This window comes from Carassius auratus, chromosome 4 (genome assembly GCF_003368295.1).
Source record: "Carassius auratus strain Wakin chromosome 4, ASM336829v1, whole genome shotgun sequence".
Lineage (NCBI taxonomy): Eukaryota > Metazoa > Chordata > Actinopteri > Cypriniformes > Cyprinidae > Carassius > Carassius auratus.
This window is the reverse complement of record NC_039246.1, coordinates 13,777,823-13,803,913: the sequence shown is the minus strand read 5'-3', so window position 1 is coordinate 13,803,913 and position 26,091 is coordinate 13,777,823. Positions and strand designations below refer to the sequence as shown.

At 35.4% G+C, this 26,091-nt stretch overlaps 1 protein-coding gene across 5 annotated transcripts in view; it reads right to left on the bottom strand.

The window, feature by feature from the left end:
- LOC113059501 (cGMP-inhibited 3',5'-cyclic phosphodiesterase A-like) overlaps positions 1-26,091 on the bottom strand; it is a 98,524-nt gene that overhangs the window by 16,379 nt on the left and 56,054 nt on the right. For 2 of the 5 annotated variants that reach the window (XM_026228054.1, XM_026228036.1), the window contains exons 3-6: positions 13,581-13,844; positions 6,014-6,171; positions 2,571-2,665; positions 2,267-2,486 (exon numbers count right to left, since the gene is read on the bottom strand). In XM_026228054.1, coding sequence (XP_026083839.1) covers positions 2,267-2,486; positions 2,571-2,665; positions 6,014-6,171; positions 13,581-13,844 — 737 coding nt within the window. Of the gene's footprint in view, positions 1-2,266; positions 2,487-2,570; positions 2,666-6,013; positions 6,172-13,580; positions 13,845-14,289; positions 14,308-26,091 lie in introns of all 5 variants that reach the window. The other 3 variants (XM_026228029.1, XM_026228027.1, XM_026228045.1) reach the window with 3 other exon arrangements.

Genomic DNA, 26,091 nt, shown 5'->3' with positions numbered 1-26,091 from the left:
GCTATAATACAATATTTAATGTTTTATTAAAGCTTTTTTTAATTGAATTGAATTGAATCAATTCCCAGTGATTAAAATCAACTCACATTCTACTCTATTCCTCACAGAATAACCTGCTTTACTCAGAAATAAACCACATTATGACAGAAAAATGTGTTGCGAATGCCATTTCATGTTAATTTCAGCAACACTCCTTAAAGAACAAGAAAAAGCCACTATCCATCATCGCAGGCGCTGGAATCTGTTCATTACAAATCATGTTTTTATGCATAATGCTTTATGCGTGCATACTGTATGCATTACATGATTGCCTATTTTAATATTTTGCATTGAAACTGAGAGGCGTCCTCTCTGGGTGACTAACCCCTGATGATACGTGCTGTGTGTGTGCGTGTGTGTCGCTGTTGTTTAGCTGAGCTCTCTGAATTAGCGAGCCAGACAGAACCCAATCAAGCTGTTCCTCTGTGCCCAGCATTCATTACGGGCCAAGGGGAAGGTGACCTTGTCCCATCGCCAGGACATTACTGATCACTATGAGCAAAACCCATGAGGGATGGCAGATCTGACCGTGTACGTCCTTCTGTTAATATTTAGACACAATGTTGGGTATTTTTCACAGTTAATGATCAGTGGTTGTTCAGTAACCACATAACGCCCTGAAGCTGCAGTCCGCTCTTGTACTACATGCAACAGCGACCAGAGTGATAAATTAGGCACAAAATTAATATTAACTCGCTGTCCGCTCTTAAAATGACTCATTAGTAGTCCAAACAAGCTAAATTCCTCAAAAAGACTTGTTAAGTGAAAAAAATGGACACATTTGGTGGTACATTAAGGATGAGTTGTGCAACGGCGGTCGATTATATTGTTTGGGTAACTCTTTAATCAAAGACTGCTGTGGGGTGTTCTCTGCTGGAAAACAACTGGACATCACACTTGCACAGATGTTAATATATAATAACTAGACGAGTATAATAGTTCTGAATTAAATTAAAGCAGGAATTGTGTTTAAAAACACATGGTGTCAAGTATGCAAAGATATTAATATGCAAATTATTCATATGTAAATATGAAATTATAGTTCTGTGGATGCTACACCTGCATGTTTGTGTATTAAATAACATTTTAAAACAAACGCATTTTAAATAAGCCGCAGCAGGAGTTTAAAAACTAAATATTAAAACATTGAAATATTTATGTATATTTCAAGTATTTATCTTTTTATCTGCAAATGTGACATTATAGATGTGAGTTCTGTGTGCGCTACAACGGAACGTTTGATCGTCAAATATTTTGGATGATATAATAACATTTCATTTAAAAATATAGATATGAAAATTTATATCTAAAATCTGTGAATTACATTAAGAAAATTAGAGATTTGAGTTTTGTGTGTGTTAAACCTGCATTTATCAAATATTTTGGTATAAAATTAAAAGTTTTTTTTTGTATTTTAAGAAACAAATGCAGGAGTTTTTTTGATAGATATATTTAATAGATATGACTATTTCAATTAAGATAACTAAATTATTTATATGCAAATATATAAAAAATTTTTTGGGTACTATCACATTACCCAAAAATTACCCAGTAATTTTTTTCTTTCTTTTAAAAAAAAATTAAATCAATACTTTTATTCAGCAAGGATGTGTTAAATTGATAAAAAGTGATAGTAAAGAAAATATATTATTACAATATATATTATTAGATTTTTTTTTTTTTCTGAAAAAATGCAGTTCTTTTTAACCTTTTATTCATATATCAGACAGCAGAACTGTTTCCAACACTCATAATAAATCAGAATATCAGAATGATTTCTAAATGATCATGTCACAGACTGGATGTAATGATGCTGAAAATTCAGCTTTGCATCACAGGAATAAATTATTTTTTTAACTATATTCAAATAGAAAACTATTATTTTAAGTTGTAATAATATTTCACAATATTACTGTTTTTTTCTGTATTTTTGATCAAATAAATGCAGGCTTGATGAGCAGGAGAAACTTCTTTCAAAAACATAAAATAATAATGTTTCCAAACTTTTGGTCTGTACTGTATATTATGTACACAAAAACCTTTATTTTGAATGTGATTAATCACAATCAATTGTCGCCATGCACTATTAAATATTTTGGGATAATTTAACCGTGCTTTCAGATGCCAATACAGCTGCAGGACACTCAAGCTCTGCTTTAAACTGAACGAATTTCCCTCAAAACTCAGTGCACAAATGTATGAAGCCGAGCAGAAGGCTGGGGTTCACCTGCTACAAAGTGAAGGCGGCACCCATTGTGAGGTGCTGGAGCTGGGGGCGCTCTGACTGTGGGTTAAGGCTTTGTGTGGGCTCCGAGGCGGAAGAAGCTCAGGGTCCGGCAGCTCCACCGAAGGACTTTTATTAGTGGGGCTGGTGAGCGGAGTGCCCTGGACTGGAGGAGAGGTGCAGGGTGAAGCCAGAGGTGAGATGTTGGAAGAAGGGTAACCTGCTGAAGAGCAGAGGAATCACACTGACACTACCAGAGCACATTTATCTGCTTTCCCTCCTCACACACACACACACAGCGCTGTACCTCTTCTGCTCTTGCTATAGATGTGGTTGGTGGTGGAGGAGGACACAGATCTGCTCTTGGAAAGGGAATTGTTCCATGAATCACTGTTCACCAAACTGCAGGAGAGGAGGAAACACATGACTGAGATATTAATGTTGCTTTATTTTGCAAATTTATATTTATAGTGTATATATAGTTAATATTTTGCACTAGATTTCATTTTATATTAACATTTTTCTTTTTAGTAATTTTCCTGTGTTTTTGTAAAATATGTCTATATTCTTTACTACGCTATAGTTATCACGTTTTGTTTGAATGTTTAGTTTTATTTTATTTATAGTTATTTTAGCACTTAAAGATGAAAACAGATGATTATTATTTTAGTTAAAATGCGTAATTCTCAATGTCAACATAGATTTTATTTTGTTTAACTTTTAGGTATTTTTTGTAACTTATTTCAAAAAGTAAAACTATCGTAGATTCTAGATTCATGACATGTAAAGTAAAACATTTCATCTTGATGATTAGAGCTTACAGCTCATGAAAGACAAAAATCCAGTGTCTCAAAATATTAGAATATTTCCTAAGATCAATCTAAAAAAGAATTAGCAAAACAGAAAAGGTCAAGTTATTTAAATCAAGTTCATTTATGCTCTCAATACTTGGTCAGGGCTCCAGCATCAGTGAGGAGTGTCATAAAGCGCTCCAAAATCTCCTGGAAGACGGCTGCATTGACTTTGGACTTGATAAAACACAATGGAGCAACACCAGCAGACGTCACGCACCCAAATCATCTCTGACTTCAGAAACTTCAGACTAGACTTCACGCAGCTTGGATTCTGTGCCTCTCCAGTCTTCCTCCAGACTCCTGACCTTGATTTCCAAATGAAATGCAACATTGACTTTTATCTGAAAAGAGGACTTTGGAGCACCGAGCAACAGTCCAGTTCTTTTCCTCCTTAGCTCAGATGCTTCTGATGTTGTTTCTGTTTCAGAAGTGTCTTGGTAGCTCTTTACCTGGAGACGTCTGAGCGTGTGACTCCTGATCAGCTTCAGTCCACTCCTTGTGAAGTGTTTGAATCAGCTCAGAACAAGAGATACCCAGCATTTATAGTGTAGGGACGGTCATTTAATGAAACTGAAATCTAAATATTCTAATATTTTGAGATACTTGAATTTTGACTTTCCTGAGCTGTAAGCTCTAAATCATAAAAAAAAAAAATATATATATATATACATATACATTTAATGTTTTACTTCATATATAATGAATCTAGAATATATGAAAGTTTAACTTTTTGAAATAAGTAAAAAAAAAATGTTTTTCTCAATTTTCAGATATCCATTTAGATGCCCCTGTATCTGTGTGTGTATTCTTTTTCATACTTTTCAATTTTTCTTTTCATTTTAATGCATTATTTTATTTGTCCTAATTTTGTGGTGTGTTTGTCTTTTTTATTTATAGTTGTTGTAGTACTTCAAGAGGAGAATGCATATACAGTATATATATATATATTCACACAGTATATATGTATGCACACACATTTCAGTTGTTTTATTTTTTCATTTTATTTAGTTATTTTTAGTAATTTTGTTGTGTTTGTTTTATTTATTTTACGTTTATTCTTATTTTTAATTTCTATATAGTTTTAACCAAGTATTAGTGTTACATTTTACTTTTAGTACTTCAACTTGTATTTTTCTGATTTATTTCAGTTTAAGTATTTTTTTATTATTATTTCTTTTCAGTTAGCAATAACAGCCCTGCTCCAGTGTTTATGTATCCCACTAGTATTGTGTCCTCGATGAAGACACTTCCCTTTAACCAAACACGGCATAACCTCTTTCCTCTCAAGAGGCGAACTTGTAAATGAGAAAGTACACAATGCACTTTTTCTGGGGTTAAAACAGTCCAAGTGGCTCATTTCTGGAGAGGGATTTAAACTTGAACTTTCCTGCCAACTTTAAAAAAGCAGGGGAGTGAACAGGCCTCCTGCTGTGGGAACACTTTTCAGATATTCATAAAGCCACTTTAAAACCAGCCTCAACATTTTTCACCAGGGCTTTTATTTCGACAAGGCCCAAATCTAAACACAAGCCGGGCTTTTGGGTCTCCAGGAAGCCTCTTTAAACTCTACACAGTGCAGATGGCTATCTGGATATCAGTATCAATGAGCTGAACTTTAGCCGGTCTGTATAACTCCAGCTGAAATAAGAGATATAAAGGTGGAGAAATGCCCAAAGATGGACATTATAAAATTTGAATCATAGATTGGGACGGAGTGAGTAAGACGGCGCGGAGGAGCTCTGGGAAGTTCAAGCGCTTGACACTGATCCACTACAGCTGTGCGAAACACCAGCGTACGAGACAATGATGACAAACAAAACTAAATGAGGGCAAACGGATAAAAGTGCTGTCAGATAAATCCTGAGAACCTCTCCGTGGACTCATATTTTCAGAAAGTATGTATTGTTGCTTCAAAACACTTCATGCGTCACATACGGCGAGCCGGAAAGTATTCGGACAAACGTGCAAATCTCATTGAATGAGATGAACTAATATCAAATCAATTTAGACTAGAAAACATTTCATGAAAAAGGCTGTTTGTTAAGCTTAACATAATACAATAATACATTAAATGCTTCCCGATGAAGCAAACAGGGAGACTTTTGTGTTAGGACACCTGTCTTCATAAACATAAAAAAAACTAAAACATCAAAAACACTGAACAAAAATGACGGAAGATTGTGAAAAGATTCTGGGCTGGTCATCAAAAGTATGAAGAAACACTTAAAGCTGGATGATATCACCATATCAAACCTCTGCAGTGAATGGGTGCCGTCAGAATGAGAGTCTAAACAGCTGATAAAAACATCACAATAATCCACACCACTCCAGTACAGCAGTTAACATCTCGAAAAGCAAAAAGCTGTGTGTTTGTAAAAAACAAATCCATCGTTAAGACGTTTTTAACTTCAAACTGTCACTTCTGGCCACAATATGCATCCATAATCCATAATACCACTTCCTCCAGTCCATCTACTGTTGGAGGTCCATGGATTATGGACTCAAATTTTAGTCAGAAGCAATGGTTTGAAGTTAAAAACGTCTTAATGATGGATTTGTTTCTTACAAACACACATCTTTTTGCTTTATAAGACATTAACTGATGTTCTGGAGTGCTGTGGATGATTGTGATGTTTTTATCAGCTGTTTAGACTCTGACGGCACCCATTCACTGCAGAGCATCCGCTGGTGAACAAATGATGCAATGCTACATTTCTCCAAATCTGATGAAGAAACAAACTCTTCTTCATGTTAACATGATGGCCTGAGGGTGAGCGCATTTCAGCAAATTTGCATTATCGGGCCGAACTATTCCTTTCAGTCATGTTCATGTAAGATATTTTGATGACTACAGGTAAACACAGCTTGTTCTGCATAAGAGCAGGGTGTTTATTACCTGCTGGAAGGGCCATCGTGAGGTGCTTTGATGCTGGCACTGCGGTCCCGTCTGACCGGCCCGGGTTCGAGGGTGGGCAGACCCGTGGCTGAGGTGGTGGTGGTCCACGTGGAAGAAATGCGTCTCAAAAGCCCCGGAGGCAAACTCCGCCTCAAACGCTGTTATATCAAGAGAACACACATCAAGTTCAGACTAAAACAATGCTGACAGTGGAGCAAAACACTTACAGTCACAAATTCTCCGTTAAGGTCAGTTTTGAAGCTCGTCACCAATTACAATCAATGAACACTGAGTGCGGTGCAGTGCGGCTACTAAACGAAGCACTTGTTTAGATTAAACCGGATCACATTTTACGTAAATGGTGTAAATCTTAGCGAGTGTGCGTATTTTGAGAGCGAGTCTGTGCGTTAAGCCAAACAACTGAGGGACGGCAGATGACAGCGGCCCGTCAGGGAATACTGAGCCTTTCCCCCATCTGGGAAAATGGGAACAGAACAGATGGAAGCCTCCAGAGAAATGCATCACTGCATTTGCTCTTGACATCACAAACTTTAAACCAATCAAAAACAAGCTGGCTGATGTGGCACGGCTGTGCAATATGAAATAGACTACATCAATGCACTTAAAGGGACAGGAGCCTCAAAAAAAAAAAATTATATATATATATGTTTTTGGTGTCATTTACTGGTGTCATTTACTGCATAGAGGTTTGAAACTTGCATAAAAATTTATAAAACCTACAGGCATATATTAAAAACAACAGAAACTTTAAATAAAATTAAAAATAACATATTAATAACATAAATATAATCAAAATGTAGAAATAATCAAAATATTCAAAATATGAATTTAAATATATATATATATATATATATATATATATATATATATATATATATATATATATATATATAAAATAAATATAAATACAACTAAAATATAAGGGTAAAAACAAGTAAACTATTCATAAATCCATAACGGTATCTCAATCATACTAAAAAAGCACTAGAATTAAGTAAATGAGAACAATTTTAATTTTATTATCCCTTTCAATGCAATGTAAAAAAAAAAAAAACTGAAATTCAATATACAGTATGAAAATAAGTGCTTAGTTTAACTAAAGATGCACTAAATAACTAAACTTCACATAAAAAATAATACAACTATTAAAAACATATTCCACTTTAAAAGAAAAAACACATATTGACAAAAATAAATATTAAATATTGCAAATTGTCAAATAATAGCATCCCAATTATGCTAAAATAGCAGTAAATTATCAATATTTTCAATTTTGAGTGGATTATCCCTTTAAATTTAAAGTAACGCAATGCAGATTAGAGTAGAACAGAAACTAAAGCAACTGTCAAGTCAGTTTTCTCTCGCAGGTCAACTAGCGTCATGGAGAAACAACAGTTTGGAAAGAATTCTGCTGAGAAAGTTTCAGCATCTGGTTTTTTATATATATTTAATATATTTAATATATATATATATTTAATATTTAATATATTTCAAAGAAACTTCTGAACGGTAAAGCATTTGTGCATCAAAGTTAAGTATATTTTTGACTATATAAAATTGCACAATGGTGCACAAAAAGTTTAAGAACTGCATTACCCTGAAAGTCAGGGCAGGGAAGAAACTCCTGACAGGAGCATGAATATTTCAGATGCAGAGCAGGGCTCCGGCTCATGTAGAGGCGTGCCCCCAACCCTAATCTCCCAACCACATGGGTGCATGCCCTGGGCATTCTGGGAGACCAGTGCCATCCCATTACAGGGGTCAGAAGTCACAAATCACAAATTCTTTGCAATGCAGCCACAAACACGAAAACATCTGCGTCTGATATTAATTCAGCCGGAGCAGCTGTCAGCTGGAGTTGGGAGGAACATGTTTGAGTGGATGTAGCAGGCCTCATGTCTGGGAGGTGCTCGGGACGTGCGTCTCCTCTCCTGCTGTGGCATCTCTCTCACGCAGACAGACTGTCAGGGTCGCAGTGCTCAGGCATCTGTGAGCCGAGTCTTGTCCGATCAGGGTTCTGCGGTGTCTGATTGAACCAGCTTCTCCAGCCGGTGTGACAGCTAGGAGCTTTGCTCCCTATCACAGTCTCAACTGACCTATATGAGGGAATCTAACAATTAAAAAATACAAATTAAGCTATTTTAGGATTATTAAGGTGCATTATGCTATCATTTTCTAAGAACCAAATTATTTACTACATTGTAGCAAACTGAACACAATTTAAAAACTGTATGATCTCAAGTGGTGCACAAAGATATTAAAATGATAAAGCAATTAAACATATTGGTAGTATTTTTGTGCTATTTTAAGTTTTTTTTATTATTATTTGTTGTTAGGATTATTATTATATTTAAAAAAATTAATTTTACATTTTGCTGCATTAATGTGCTTTATTGTCCATCAACATTAAAATAAATAGTTGTCAAGAACGATCAAGAGCATGTCTATGTATTATATTATATTCAGTTAAAATTTTAGGATCATTAAGGTGCATTATGCAACTATTTCCTTAAAAAATTAAAGGACATTTACCCCTCCGAATTTTTTAGCATATTGCAAAACTTATCACAATTTAAAAACTGTGTTGTCTTGACTAGAATGCAAAAAATATATATTTATAAATTATAAAAAACATTATATATATATATATATATATATATATATATATATATATATATTTCATCAATTAAGCAATTTAACATCTTGGCAGTATTTTTGTGATGTATTTATACTGACTTAAAAGAATATTAATTTACTATTATTATTATTATTAAAATGTATAATAAAAATTAATAAAGTATAAATATTAGTATTGATATAAATAAATAACTGCTCCAAATAGGCCTTGTTTTCTTTATGCAAAACATTACAGAAACTGAAAAATCTCATGTAAAATAGCACTGCATAGTCTTCACTGTAAAACTGAATATACAGTCAAACTAAAATCTATTCAGGCACCTTCAACATTTCTCACATTATCACAGGTTATTTAGAAAATGGTAATAAAATATGACAAGAACTCACTTTTCACTTTTCAAATTCATCTTTATAATGTCAGATAACACTGATTGAAATGTATGTAATGAATTTGGTCAAATAGCTCTACGTTCACAATTAAATAATACCAATTTAGCTCAAGCAATTACAAAGCAATGCTAAATTTTGTTCAGTCTGTGGTGTAAAAAGCTTGCATTAGCAATTAAAGAGTGTCTGAATTAATTTTTGGACCCATTTTTTTTTTTTTACTGGTAGTCAACTGTATGAAGAATTTTTGGGTTTAATGTCACAGTTCACTTTATTTTGCTATACTAACTTGCATAAATGAACTATAGTGTCCTGCACCCACTAGTGAAAAAAATATACAACATTATATCTGGTGTCTGATTCAATTTTGGTTTGGCTGTGGATTAATTCTTGTTAAAACTACAAAGTAATTCAGTCAAGAGCAGTGTGTAATTTTCTTTCATTTTACTGGATTAATATTACAGCAGCTAGTAAATTTGGCGCTGTCACTTTAAGAGACAATGCATCCATTATTATGATACACATCCAAATACTCTCTGTTTACTTTCACTTTAGACATAACCAATGTTTTTTCGAGGATACTCTCCAAGACGGGTATTTTGACATCATTTTGTATGCATTTGTTGGTTCAAATTCGGTGTTGAAGCCCTTCTTTGTGATGCATCTCTCTGCGTGCGCCCTGTTCACACAGAACACAGAGCTGAAGTGGGCTCTTTCACATCTTTTTCTGTTTGCATGTTTAAACTGCGGTTTGTATTTGTTTGTGCATCTTGTGTTTGAATACTTTAAACTATTTTGAATGTATAAATTTGCAAGGCTTAAAAACACGTGCAAATGATAAGCTTTTGTGGCAATGCGCAGCAATGGACCGTCAACTGTCCTGAGCATCTTTATTAGGCTGGATTCAGACAGACGGTGGTCCTCAGCCGTGGTCTCTTGTAATCGTCACCACCTTTCACCCCACTAGCCACGGCCCTGCCACAGAACCTCACAACCTTTCATTAAAACGGTATGTGCAAATTTTCCAGCAACCACTTAAGCATTTTTGCACAAAATCTCAACGATAATCATTTGTCATTTTGAAGCAAAATACCAGTGATTACAGGTAAAAACCCTCAAGAGATGTCAAATTGCTCCTTAAATATATTTAGCAATTTAGTTGAATATTTTATAAAAAGAAAAAAAAAAAATTATAGTGACTTTATAAAGTTTTTATAGCCACTTTTTTGTATGCTTTACTCTTATGCACTGTAAGTAAATATGTTTTTCTTATTAATTTCTTATTTGTTTTTTATTGATCTATTTACTTATTTTTATACATATTTTACAATATGCAATGCACTTGTGTTTATTTAGCTTTAATTCGATTTATACGTAATTTTTCTTCTTACCGAAACATTCATAAAATGCATAAACATTTATAAAATGTATAAATATTTAAAAATATTAAAATATATTACAAAGACAATAAAAATATTTTTTATGCAATTTAATATTTAAAAATATTTTAAAGTATTTTAACATTTATATGACATACAATATCTTTAAAAAGCCTGAAAAACATCAAGATATACAAAAAAAAAACAACTAACAAAATCTACAGGGAATAGTCCAGGGCCTGAGAGTGCAGTGAACCGGTCAGTTCAACAACTTTCTTTTCCTATTAGCTCTCAAATAGATTAGCATTTTAAACGTCTGCGACAGAGGTATGCGCTCACTTCGAAATCCTATAGTAGGAAAATACTGGAGGAATCGGCCTTTAAATCTTAATAGTAGCTACTTTTTAAGGCAGGGAGCTCATGCATGTATAATGCGTTAAAGGTTTCTGACCTACGGTAACCGTGTTGCATGTTTACCGGCTCTAGAAATGAACGTCCGATCAGCAGCACTGCAGAAATCTGACACCTCAGGAAATGTGTTTTTCTTTAGCTCCTAAAATATACAGGTAAAGTGATTTGGGATTTATGTGAAAAAGCCTTGTTTCCTGAGCCGCAGCCAAACTGGACACCCAGACACGCCACAACTATTTGACCTTCTACGAAAATCGTGTCACCACATCAGTTGTATTTCGTGCCGTTTTTATTCCGATATTGACACAGCTGTAGCTCTGACAGATAAAATGCTGCTTAAAGAACCAGACTCGCGCGTGTTTTTCTTCACACTGCCAAAATATCTCATTATATACAGTACGCTGTGGAAAAAATAATAAGGCCGGCGCTCTGAATTCTGTTCAGTATCAGAGCGTAGTGCGGTGTGACCTACATATGGACCAGGTGTAATGAATGGGCTCTAATAAACATCTCTTAGTGTTGTTTGCTGAGCACTGCAGCATGGGAAAAGCTCTGGAGAGACGGATAGTAAGTTTGCCTCACCTACTCTTTAAGTGCCGGCATGCATTTTTAACTGCAGTGCTGGTGAAACATTAAAAGGCTTCTGTGAGAATGTGCGTCATTGTCCGCAACATTAGAGACCTGCCATGCTGGCGTGAATGAGGAAGGAACGTGTGTGTGTGTGTGTGTGTGTGTGATGAAAAATACAGAGCATTGGCTGTGGCAGTAAACCATTAAACACAATGGAGTCTTTTTCTTTTGTCTCAAAGTCTTCACTTCACTAGATATTAACGGCATGACTTTCAGTGACATGGACTCATAAATAGACTGGATATTATTCATAAATGGCCTGGAGTTGGTACATGGTGGCATATTCAAGCATTTTATATGCGATTTATCTTTACAGAAATGTACTGATTATTGTTCTGCTGTTTAAAATGTTTTATTGTACTTTTGAATCATTTATCAATGGTATTCTACATAAAACGATCCAAACACAGGCTTCCATGCAACTCCATTATATAAGTGCGAAAGCCTGTCTGATAATATACTGCAAAAATTAAGTTCAAAGTTGTAAATAAATATTATTGGAGTATGTTTTGCAAGAAAACAGTATTTCGGTTTTTCTACTTTAGAATTTCATGATTTATTCAAAGTGGTATTTACTACTTGTTATTAGTATTTGTAATGATACTAGTATTATTACAAATATGACTAGTATTATATTATGTAAAAATGCATGTTATAGATCTTATTGAGAACACAAGATCTGTGTAAATGTTTAATAAAAAAAAAAAAAGTTTTGACCTTATATCTTTGAATCTAAATGTAATAACCAGAACTTTTGGCGAAAACGACACATGACACAAATACGCAGGCTTTTCAAATAGTTAAGTCGACTTTAACTCCACCCATGCAAGCTCAAGGTAATGTCACATCCACATCTCAACATCCAATCAACAACAGATGCATAGAACCAATTCCCGCCCACATTTGCTGCTTTCAAAAAATCTGGAAATGCAGAGCTATGACTGTCAGCTGTAATTAGGAAGGCGGAGCTTGGAAAAGGACCAACTACCAATCAAAGCAAAAAGCAAGTCTCTTCTACATTTTTCTTTGTCAATCAAAACTGGTAAATCATATTTTTAAGGTGGAGCTTAGCAAAGGCACTTCCTCTCACACCTCAACATCCAATCAACAACAAACCAGGGCTGTGTTTCCTTAAAGCATCGTAAGCCTAAGTTTATCATAGTTAAATTTGTTTCAATGGGTCTACGATGTACTTTAGCTTATGATGCTTTTGGGGAACGAAGCACAGAACCAAGTCAAGCCCAAATTCTTCTACGTTGTTAATTCATTAAACTCATATGTATATCATAATATGGGAGACAGACTATGTCCCTTCTTAAAAAAAATAAAAATTACTGGAAAATGGTGAAAAAAAATGAGTGAGACCACAAAAGCTGCAAAGATCAGATTTGCATTTTAAGGCGTGGCTTAGCAACATCCAATTAACAACTGATGCATGCAATTAAGTTCCACCTTCATTTTTTTTTTTTTTTTTTACATTAAACTTATGTATATCACAATATGGAACTGTTGCTACTTAAAATGTCTCTATGAACAAAATTAATGGAAATGGAAAAGTGAGCGGCGCTGCAACAGCTGCAATGTTCAGTCATGCAGTATTTTTAAGGCGGGGCATAGCAAACTACCAATCAAATCCCCGTACTCCTTTCTCTGGTGCCTTCTCTCAAGTCCCAAGTCCCACCCACATTTGTTGACATCATTATTTTATTAAACTCATATGTACGTCATGAACTGTCCTTACTAAAAAAAATGGCTGAAAATGAAAAAAAGAAATGGGTGAGGACTCAACAGCTGCATAGATCAGATTAGTCAGTCATATTTTAAGGTGGACCTTAGCAACATCCAATTAAAAACTGATGCATAGAACTTAGTCACTCCTTTATCTTACTTTCTTTTAATTTAAACTCGGGATGTACTGTACGTCACAATATGGATCCGTGGTGATACTTAAAAAAAAAAAATCTCTGGGAAAGAAATGAATGGAAAAGGAAAAAGTGGGCGTGGCTGCAACAGCTGCAAAAGTTAGTCATATTTTTAAGGCGGGGCTTAGTGAAGCGCCAATTACCAATCAAATCCTGCTACCTGAGAAGGTGTGGCCTTACCTTCGGGATGGCCAGCCTCTCTCCTTTCTCCGGCACCTCCTCCGAGTCGGAGCAGGCGTGTCCGTCGCTGAAGGCCAGCAGGGGGCTCAGGCGCGGCCGGTGGTGCAGCGGCTGGAAGGTGAACTGGGTGCTGAGCAGGTTACTGACGGCCCGCAGGGTGCTGCAGGTGTTCGGCGGGAGGGAGGGGTCAGCCAGCAGATCTGAGATCAGTCCGTGGGCCTCGCCCATCACCGCGATGTCCACCGTCACGCTGGTGCCCGAAGACTGGATGAGAGACACAGGAAGTGGGCGTAAGGCAGAGGCAGAGTTAAACGCACAGGTAGCGGGAGAGGAAGAGACAAAGGGGGGAGAGAGAAAAAGCAACGTTAGCTCATCTGCAACTCAGCGGTGACGCGATGCAGGGCTGACGTAATGGCACACTGACGCAGAGAGTGACGCCGCACTGCTACACACACGGGGGAACGAGAGACACAGAGAACGAGAGAGAGAAAGAGATTTCGAGGGCAAGAGAGAAGGAGGTCATGAGAAGTACAGAAAGAGGACACATTTATCACACTCAGTCTTTCCTCGCTAGCCCTCAAAAACGGCTATGGGATACAGTATTCACACACATGCACGATGGGGGCGGCAGGGGTGGGAGACAGACATCAAAAGCAGATGACGGACGGACACATACAGAGAATAACTAATGGAGGAAGGAGAGACTGACTTGCATTAGGCCAGATGGCTGTTCGTATTGGGTCGTGCAGATGTTCATTGTTCGAGAAAGAGAGAAAGAGAGAGAGAGAGATCTTCAAAATTCAGAGAGATCTTCACGACAGGCAGCATCTGCTGGGGCGTATGTTCAGATGCCAACAGAATGTGCTTCATTTTCATAGATCGCAAAGAGCCCTCAACTGCTAAGTGTCTCATTTTTGCATTCCAAAAGTCATCAAATGGAATTGCATTTCTCTTGGCCAAAGTAACAAGACACAAAAGATAAAGCCTCTGCATTTAAGCCAATCAGTCAGGACTGAATGACGCGCAATTAATATTCATGAGAAAAATCACTACGGTTTACTCCTATGCCTCCTGTTTGATTTGCTATGCACACAAACAATGCTGGAACATAAGCTGCAAAAATGGCTCATTCAGAAATAATCATGACACAAATAAATTTAAATATGACCACCTACATTTACATATTAATGAATATTAAAAATAATATGTAAATGAATAAATCATTAAATAAGTAAAATAAATAATAATAATAATATATAAAAATCTAAATATTTATATTAAAATACTGTATGTACTATATATATGATTAATTAATATACATTTAAAAATAAAAATACTATAATACAATTATAGTATACTTAGTATAAGTACAATAATAAAGAAATAATTAAAAAATAATAATGATTTTTAAAAAAAATCAGTGCATTGCAAGCAAACATCACAAGACATACACCAGCAGTGGCTTTAAATTTTTGTTCATAGTTTTAACAATAGATTTGTGACATTTATTTATTTATTATTTTATTATATTGTGTTTTTATAATACATTAAAATAGTAAAAAAATTAATAAAATAAAAAAAAGCACGATTGGAAATAATCTGCCCTGTCCTCATCAGCATCTTCTGTGAAATCTCATAAACCTTGTGCAAGACGTGCATGAACCAAACAGGAAACAGAGATGCAGGATACTGATGGTAGACACGTGTTTGTTTACATTTTTTCCCTCCGTCAGAAACTCCTAGATTCATTCTGTCAGCTCGTGTGTCGTTGACAGATGAGTGCTTGCTATCACAACCAGGGCTGGGTTTCTACTCACTCTCTGTTTGTGTAATAAACACACACACACACACACACACACACACATAAACGTATTAAGTGCTCGGTCTGATATTACTGTATTGGATTTGCTCTGTCACAGACCCCTACAAGGGAACTACCCTTGCTGAATAATGCAAAATCCCTCGCTTGGATTATATAAAATAATAATAGATTGAGCTGCATTAAAACAGATCATGGAGGCTAGATCATGAGACTAATCATTCAAGCCTCGGCGCACACAAAAAAAAAGTGTCACCATAGAAAATGAATACAAATAAGTACTTTTGCATTTCCAGTCTGAATGATTTGGATGATTAAACTTATGTGATCAGATTTTAGACAGCAAAATGACACTGATTGTGGTCTATCAATACCAAACTGGTGTGTTTAGCATACAGTAATCAAATCTAAAGTCCTGAAACATCTAGTTATGTTTATCATTCTGTGAAACACATAACAGCATCAGAAAATTATAGCAGTTGCAGACAAATATGCTTAAACACAAAATGACTATATTCAAAATGCGACTTAAGCAGTACTCAGATTAATTTAAAGCTCATGTAAACAAAATATTATGATTACGCAGCAATCATAATCACAGTAAAATGTTGTGTATTGCAGTTTCTGTATACAGTTTAATGTCCACTCTGATGAAAATGCACGTCTCTGCTTTATGCAAATGCATGGGTTTGAAAATACTGAATTAATAGAAAATTATATTTCTAGTGAGCTCAGGGATTTTTTTTTCTTTTCACTTAAAGCAGGTTCTGAATTTGAGGCAGGTCAATTATAACAGCAGTAGAAAAACATTGCATTTAAATGTATATTTTACATATATAATATTATATTTATAAATAACCATTAGAAATTATCGGTAAAAATCGGACTATTAGTGTGCAATTCATTGCATTTAAAGGAATAGTTCAACCAAATTTGAAAATCTGCTGAAAATGTCCTCACCCTAAGGCAATCCGAGATGTAGATGAGTTTGTTTCTTCATCAGATTTGGAGAAATGTAGCATTTGTTTCTTACAAACACAGATTTTGTCTTCACTAGATGTTAACTGATGGACTGGAGTGGTGTGGATTACTTGTGGATTATTGTGATGTTTTTATCAGCTGTTTGGACTCTCATTCTGACGGCACCCATTCACTGCAGAGCATCCATTGATGAGACACTGATGCAATGCTACATTTCTCCAAACCTGATGAAGAAACAAACTCATCTACATCTTGCGTGACCTAAGGGTGAGTACATTTTCAGCAAATTTTCATTTTTGGGTGAACTATTCCTTTAGAATGAAAGAAAGCCGTGTGGCATTCAGGTGAGTTCATATCCCAGCGGTGTTGCTAAAGCTTCCTCTGACTAAATGAGCCTTCAGTGAGGTGCGGTAATTAGCCGCTGCGCTCAGGGAAAGACAAGAGCACGGCTGGAATGACAAACTCAAACACAGAGGGAGTTAAAAAGAAGCTTTCCAGGTCTCCTCTGACGTCCTTCATCTGCCGTGAGTCACTAAAGCGAGAACATGTGGAGGATGCATGCGCAGCGTCACGCTACATATCTCAGAGCTAGCCGCTGTCAGACGGCAAAAGGCTGAGTAAGAGAGGCTCGAGTTGTGAAACGTTTGAGTTCCGCTGATGTGCATGTCTGGAAACAGAAAGGCTGCTGGGTTTAGGTTTAACTGTGGGGAACGAGCTGGCTCAGCGTGAACCGCCGCACAGGTCAGAAGTTATGGGCTTGGTGGAGTATTAATGAGAGCTGTGTGTGGATGAGGAAGAGAGCAGGTCACGACCTCACGACCTCACGACCTCACGACCCACAGCAGGGGGCCTGCTAGTGACCCTTGTGGGAAAATAGCAGTGCTTTCTCAGATTCATTTGTTGTTTGTGTAGGTGAGTCTCACAAAAGCATCTTCAAGCTCACATTTTACTCAAAAGATCTTCGTTATGGGAAAATAAATAAATTACAATTAAATATTATATCAAATAAAGTTTTTTCTAACAAATGTTTTATATATATATATATATGTGTGTGTGTGTGTGTGTCTATCTATCTATCTATCTATCTATCTATCTATCTATCTATCTATCTATCTATATATATATATACAGTATATAGATATATGCATTTAATGAAAAAAATTATATAATAACAACATATAAATACACAAACTTACAGTAATAACAGCATTACTGTCACATATGCTTAACTATATTAAATAGTCAGGATATTGTGAATATCTGGTACTGTATATGTATGTATATGTCATATTTAAAAGATCAACTGCACTTGAATTGTCATAACAGTGTGACAAAAACGTTGATGTATATTTTACATGTGGGGTGAATTGTGACCTGTGCATATTCCTGACAGATTTTGATAAATGTCTGGAGACGGAAAGGTATCGTTCCAACTGAGGAGAGACTGAGAATCACTTCCTCTGCTCTCTGTGTTCCTCAGGTCTTCCACTCGGGTCACACACGGACTGCCGGGAAGTCAAAAAGGGCGATTAAATATAGAAGGCACGGAGAGCGAGGTTAAGTGGACCGAGGCAACATCGCTCCATGAGTGGGAGTCTTCAGCTACTTGCTTTCATTACATTTTCCCCTCTCTCTCTCTCTCTCTCTCTCTCTCTCTCTCTCTCTCTCAATCCGTTATCAAAACAGTGTCCGCTGCAACCAAGATCAAGAGACGTGAGTCAGCGGCGAGCTTGTCAAACAAGAGGATATTCTGTGCAAACAATGGGCCGTGAAATCAAACTGGGGCTCTCTTAAACTTTAGCACGTGTGTGTTTGTGTGTTTGTGTGTTTGACCGATGACTAAAACAAGAGAGGTGTTTATGGGAAAGTTGCTCAAGAACCCAGCCTTAAATAAAACACATTATCTCTCTCTTCAGCGCAACCTTTACGACATCCAGTGATAGCCAGATCTGCCCATTACCTGACTGAAATGGACTCTCTCCTCGACTAATGTTCTCGGATTAGTGTGATTGTGTGTGTGTGTGTGTGTGTGTGTGTGCGAATGTGTGTGTGCACATAGGTGATATCAACAACACATCCAGGGAACAAAACGGGGGTTGCTGCTGGAAACCATATCGATCCGAGCAGGTTGATCAGGGCCTTTGTGAACAGCAGTACAGGACAGCCGGGAGGGAAAAGTCCTCTAATAGCGTCTCATTGATCGCAGGGCTTACACTAGACACTGAGAGATGCTGAGTCATGTTCTTCTCCGTGCATATGCATTCAAAACACGCCGTCCGACGGGATGCATGAAAGCAAAAGCGAGGGCTTTGATGCACGTGTTTCTACACTCGACCCTTCAGAAGAACACACACATGCGCCGGCGTCACACAGATGCTGAGGTGCAGCGAGGAGTAAAAGAGGAAGAACCCTTTACGAGATGTTTCCCTTACTCTACACTAACTTACAGTATATGCCACACCAGGACCGTCCCATCTGAATACTGCATAAATGAGTGCTTCCTGTAATTCCCTCAAAAAAGACAATTTGACACTGATTATATATATATATATAAAAGAACATATAAAAGTCATATTTCATTCCAAACTCAAAAGGAAATCAAATATTAAGCATAAAAAGCCTGTTTTTAGGACAACTGAGCATTTCTGCATTGTGACATCAACTTAATGAACATTAAACACATTTTCTCCTAAAGAAATTACAAAAATAAAATAAGTTAATTACTGCAATGCCAAATTGTCAAATGACACAAACACACACACACACACACACACATATACACACACACGCACACGCACGCACACACACACACACACACATATACATTTAATCATTAATAAAGACATGAAGTTACAGATAATTTATATATCATGTCGTTATAGTAGCCTTTTTGTACTCTTAATTAATTACATTTTTCAAATTAATTGTAATATTAAAAATATTTATTAGTGGGAATTTTTGGGTTGTAATATGCTTAAATGTCATGCAAATAATGCCAAAACAAACAAATATATACACACTACTGCTTAGTTTGGGGTTGGGAAGATTATTAAATGTTTTTGAAAAAAGTATTTTCTGCTCAGCAAGTTGATTAAAAATGTTAAATATTATTACAATTTAAAATAGCGGTTTTCTATAGTAATATATTTTAAAATGTAATTTATTCCTGTGATGAAATGCTGAATTTTCTGCATCATTAAATCATTACAGTCTTCAGTGTCACATCAGCACTGATTTGAAAGAAAAAAACAGATAACAGATCTCTTTACTGTCACGTTTGGACAATTTAATGCATCTATGACGAATAAAACTACTAATTTCTTTCAGCAACAGCAAGAAAAAATCTTACATTAAACTTTTGAACAATAGTGTACATAAATACGACATACACATATACACAAAAACGAGTCTTGTGTGCTTTGAATGCTCAACCAACCCAGTATTGGTATTACTATAATCTTGGATGTTGGAATGTATGCTATGGTTTTAAAGCATGCGAAATGACTCAAAACAAGCGTGACAAACCGTCATAGCACTACAGCACTGCTCTGATTGTGTATCGCCATTGCCTTGCGCCCCTTGACTGCAGTTTTAACAGCCAATGTGTCACAACGGCATCATAAAAATTACAGCAGGACTAAATTGTGAATGAAGTGAGCTGCCTGAGCTCCTCACAACACAAGAATGTTAATGGCTGTTTGTGGAAAGAGCAGCGTTTTAAAGGCTACTTACTTCACTTCATTATACTGAAGTGGCGGAAGGAGTCAGTCATTCGTTTGTCAGGTCGCTTTGACACTTGAGCAAGAGCCAAGGGAATTTCAACCTCTATCTAGACTACAGACCATGTTAATATTGTGTACAGTGGTTTTCATAGGTGGGTTACTTGAGATTTTGTGGCATCCCACAAATTCAGTGGTGATGCTGGATGCATACGTCTTTAATCCAGACTCAAACTAATGATCTGAATCCTCCGAATCTAAATATTATACTTGATCTCATTGCATTTTTTCTCAGTGCAAAAGTGAACATCATTTTTTTGTCATCGTAACGCATAAATCCGTAAGTGGACTAGTGATTTACAGCACCTCTGAGAGTCCCTAAATCTCCTTTTCCACAAAAACACACGGCGTGATTCACAGGAAATACTGTATGACTGAGAAATCCTTCCACTTGATGTCTTGGAAAACTGTGGATCGCTTTCCTTAATGAATTGTGTGTGAGTCACATCTGAACAGCATTATTATTATCGTTAACTAAAACTAATACCATTAATAAATTAATAAAATGAACTGAAATAAACTAATATATATATATATATATATATATATATATATATATATATATATATATATATATATATATATATATATTTTTTTTTTTTTTTTTTACAATTTATTTCAGCTAGTTGCAAAGCAACAAATGTCAATTTCATTTTAACTAAAACTAAATAAACTACAAAGACTAAAACTTGACAAAAATGCAACAAAAACACTTAAACTTTGAAATAAAAATGTAAAGAAATAAAGTAAAATTTAAAAAGCTTATATTTATTTCAGCTAGTTGACAATCTTGTTTTTTTATTTATTTATTTTAAAAGTTGAAGTACTAAATTACTAAAAAAAAAAAAAAAACTACTAAAAACTGATACAAATGACAAACTAAAAACAGATAATATAAAAATATTGACTAAAAACTATAATACTAGATAAATGATACTAAAACAACACTGTATCTGACTTTTCATAATACAATGCACAAGATTATATACTCAGTTTTCACTTTATATTCAACTATCAACAAGGTGGATTATCAGTTAAAACTAAAATTATTCAAATACAATAAAAAAAAAAACCTTTAAAAAATTAAAATCAATTAAGATTTTGGTTGTGCAAAGAAGCACGGGACACACTTTATATTAAGTGGCCGTAACCACCGTGTACAATGTACTTATTGTGTTCATATTGTATTGCAAAACACTTGTTGAGGTGGGATCCGGTTTAAGTTTGGTGGTATGGGTAGGTTTATAGTGGGTTAAGGTGCGAGGGATGGGTCAACGGTGTAATTACACTAAATGTAATTACAGAAATTAATTACAGATGTAATTTCATGCAGGTATTTAAAATTTTTAAAAACATGCATGTATACAATAAGTGCATTGCACCAAATTATTAATTTAATTGACAGAAGTTTAATATAAAGTGGGACCGAAACACGTACATGCACGATCATTTCAATCATCTACACAAACCCCAACAGGCTTTTAAGCTCCAGCAAAAACATTTCAGTAAAGTGCATCCAATGTGTGTGTGTGTGTGTGTGTGTGTGTGTGCGCACGCTTGCGCCGCTGCTGTCAGATACTGTAGGTGCTCCTCACACCACAGGAAGCATTTAGATTGAAAATAGCCTGTTGCTAAGTGTCAGCCGGGCATAGAGCATTACCTCAGGGCCCACACAATAAACAGTTGTTTGGGCTAAATTGGTCACCAAAAATACCTTCCACTCCTTCACAGTTTTTTTTCCCGGTGACACAGAGACACTTGATAGTTTCTCTGAAGAGACGTTCAAGCTGACGGTGAGTTTGCAGTGCCAAAGTAACCGTCATTTAGTTTCAAAGAGAGTTAGAGATTTCCAGCAGTGACTACTGATGATGAACGGGATGAGATAAAACTGAGAAAACTTTGTGTTTATGCAAATGAGCAGTGACTGCTACCAATGGGAGGCAACCTTTCAGAAACCTGCACTGATCATATCTCACCCCAATATAAAACAATAACCATGCAACCATTTTTTTTATATATTATTATTATTATAGTATTTATGCATTGTATTTATACCATTTTAGATTTTAAATTACAATTTTGTGTTTTAAATTGATATAATATACAGTAAAATATTATTTAAAAAAATATTATAAAATATAGTTTATGTACTATTTCTAGTAGTGCTGTCAAATGATTAATCATGATTAAATAAAACAAATTGTTTACATAATTTATGTGTGTGTACTGTGTATATTTATTATGCCTATACATATAAACACATACATGCATGTATATATTTAAGAGTTTTTTGTTTTTATTTTAAATATATTTATATACAATATATTATATTATATGAATAATAATATCAAAAAATAAATATACACAGTTCACACATGTATCATGTAAACAAAAATGTGATTAATCTCGAATAACGTTCACTAATTCCAAGCTAAATATAATTTCTTATTTCTTTTCACCCCAAATTATTAATATTTAAATTTAATACATATACCTTTTTTCTATTTCCGAATATTACACAAAATAAAATTAATAAAATATAACTATAATGCACAAAATAATAAAATGTATTATTTAAAGTTTTTTCAATTTTTTACTCTCTTTAATTAATGCTTTAATTAACTCTCTTATAATTAAGCAAACCATCACAATGGTTATTTACTATACAGTGATAGGGATCTAACAAGAAAATAGTAAATTTAGCTAATTCTCTATTTTTAATTGAATTAACATTCAATACAGATATGAATTTTCGGGGTTAAAATGCACCATATGTTATAATATATAATACATATTTTATTTGGGGCAAATTATAACGTGAAAGTTCTTTTGTTAGAAAAGTTTATGTAAAAGAGCAGTGACGTGGCTGTTGCTAATGAGAGTGATGGTAATCGAACACAAACACCAACATAACAGCCTCATGGGAGACGCAGTGCACCCTGGGAAGGGTGCGAGGAAGAGACGAGTCTCCTGAGGCGCACACACTCGCTCTCCATCAGGTCAAGGGTCACAGGTTCAGCTGACAGCCGTGTTTGCACTGCTGCACACCGTTATCAGCCTGGGGATCCTGGAGATGGCTGCTTTCCACAGATCAATGAGAGGAAAGCAGGCAGAAATCATGCACACGATTGGCTGCGCTTTGGAAGCTGGTGGATGAACGAGAACTTTGAAGTGCTAATCAGTCTTTCATGCAGCAAACAGAGAAAACCAAGTCCCCTAATTGACTAATGATAAAACAACTGGTTAATTAGAAAAGAGAACGAGCTTTGTTAGCTCTCTAACACACACACAAATAATGTCTGTGCATGATGTGTGTCTGAATATGGCTGTGAAGCAGAAAGAGCAGCATCGATCCTCAGCGGGAGGATATCCTTCTGATAACAAGGCTTAGACACTGAACACACACACACACACACACACACACACACACTTCCCACTATTCATTTGCCTGAAATGCAGACACTTCTAATAATGCAAGCTTGTTCACTGCACAACAAAATGTGCACATATTGCATTAGACGCTATACATGATATGAACAAACTCTCTGCTTCGACAGTCAGTTTTCATTTTAAGGTATATATATATATATATATATATATATATATATATATATATATATATATATATATATATATATATATATATATATATATACACAGAATATATATATATATATATATAAATCAGATTGTATTGACATTTTCAGTAGTTATTTGTGAATAATATAATCTAAATTCATCTTATATTTTATTATTTTATTAGCGTTAGTAGATATCTTTATACAGTTTTGTAGTTTTCTCTCTTTAACTTGAATCTTGTTGAGTATTTCAGTTAAAGGTAGTAAAAGTCAAATGCATGCTTTTAGGAGCCTTCTGTACATAAACACAAGAATATAACAGAATATAGAGTAAACTATTTTATTAACAATGAATTAATTCCAATTTATATGCATTCGCAAACATTTCTGGAATACAAAAACATACATAAAGTTCAGATACAGTGTTATTTTTGATTGACCACAGTTTTTTTTTGTATTATCAAGAAACTATTATAGTTGATATTAATATTTTGAATGGGTTTGAATTTTTATATTTTCCAATTTGATTATTATTTTAGTTAAAGTTTAAGTAATTTATTGTGTTTTTGTCAAACAGGACTGAACACTGTGTTTGCATAAGCAGTGGCATAAATAAACACAAATACACACACACACACACACTCACACAAGATGCTCACTAAGAACTGTGATTCCACACACACACAGCGTTCTTTCCTCCTGTGCATTGTTTGCACTATCAGCTCACGGCCTTCTCTCAAGGCCCAGTGCATTATGGGAGGCGCCCTCACTGGCCCGGCACGCTCTGACAGCTCTATTGTGAGTCTCTCTGACTGACAGCTGATTTCTAAGGTCATGTTCAGCCGTGTATTACACTTTAACATATGTCTCTGTCAGTGCCACAATAATATTAACTGATCTCCAGCGGTCTAGTTTCACCTCAGCGGATTTACACACAAATCCCCTCGTGCAAACGGCTGTTAGCGCTACGGATGCAAGCGCCGTCTTTCTGCCGTGCCACGATGCCACAGCGCAGAGCGACCCGACGGAAAGAAAAGGACTCGAGAGCTTCCTCTCTGTCGCAGGCAAAGGCAGAAATAGGTGGAGGTTAGACTGCTGGGAATGAATGAAGAACCAAGGGACAAACGCACTGGCACCGAGAACAGAAACACGTCATTATAGACGTCACCGCTACTCCCTGCTCTCACACACACTCGACTAACACACATACTTTCACACGCACACACACACACTATTGGGAAATTATCCATTATGTATATTATAAAATTGATAACATTTTATAATAAGATCCCATTAGTTGACATTGCATTAACTAGGATTACCTAACAATAACAATACATTAGTTAGTTCATTCATTTTATATTCAAGATGCTTTTTTAAAGATCATTATTTTGTGTATTTGGTGTAACAGAACATTTAATTTTCACTTTTCAAAATAAAACACATTATTTTTCGAAGACTACATTATTGTAGGTCCTCTATGCCCCGTCTTTCTCAAATGCGTCGTTTTCTACAAAGTCCCTCCTTCTGACAAGCGCAGTCTGCTCTGATTGGCCAACTGACCCAGTGCATTGTGATTGGCCGATCACCGCAAGCACTCGTTGGAAATGTAAATTCCCTTTCCATAATCGCGATTGTCGTAGCAAAGTCAGAAGTACCTCCTCTCCTAGGTTTAGGAAACGTCCGTCCATAAAATGCGTTGCTGTTCTGTTAAAGGTAATCTTAAAGATTCCTAAATGCATCTACTTTCAGAAGACCAAATAAAGTGTTTTTGCTCTCGTCTAGATCCACACACATCTCCTTGACATGACTGTTCAACACTAACTGTGTTACTGAATCCACGCGGCATTATGCAAATATTTCCACACAGTGATGTAGACATGTGGGGGCGTGTCTAAATTAGGTGTTTTAGGGGGCGTGGCAGTCTTAACTTTGATAAAGAATATCTCTTTGGATTTAAGACTTTAGTCTTTGCTACTTTACAGATCTTCTTCATGCACCAAGAGCTTGTAACACTCCAAAGAGAAAGGAAAAATTTAAATTCTTTAAATAATGCTAACAGAATCAACTTTTCATTTTAATAATACTTTAAGGTTAAAAATAACATTGCCTCCCCCCAAATCCAATTCCTCTTTTCTTCTTGGAAGTTCTTTTCTTTTTATTTATATATTATTATTATTATTTTTAACTTATTATTAGCGAATAGTAACATTATTACATAAAACAGCCACTAAAGTAGGTAAAGTTAACAACAACATTCACAAGATGCAAAATACTTAATTCTTAATACTTTAAAATACCCAGACCATTTATCCTGGCAGCTGTTGACCAACATCATTACATTTATGCATTTA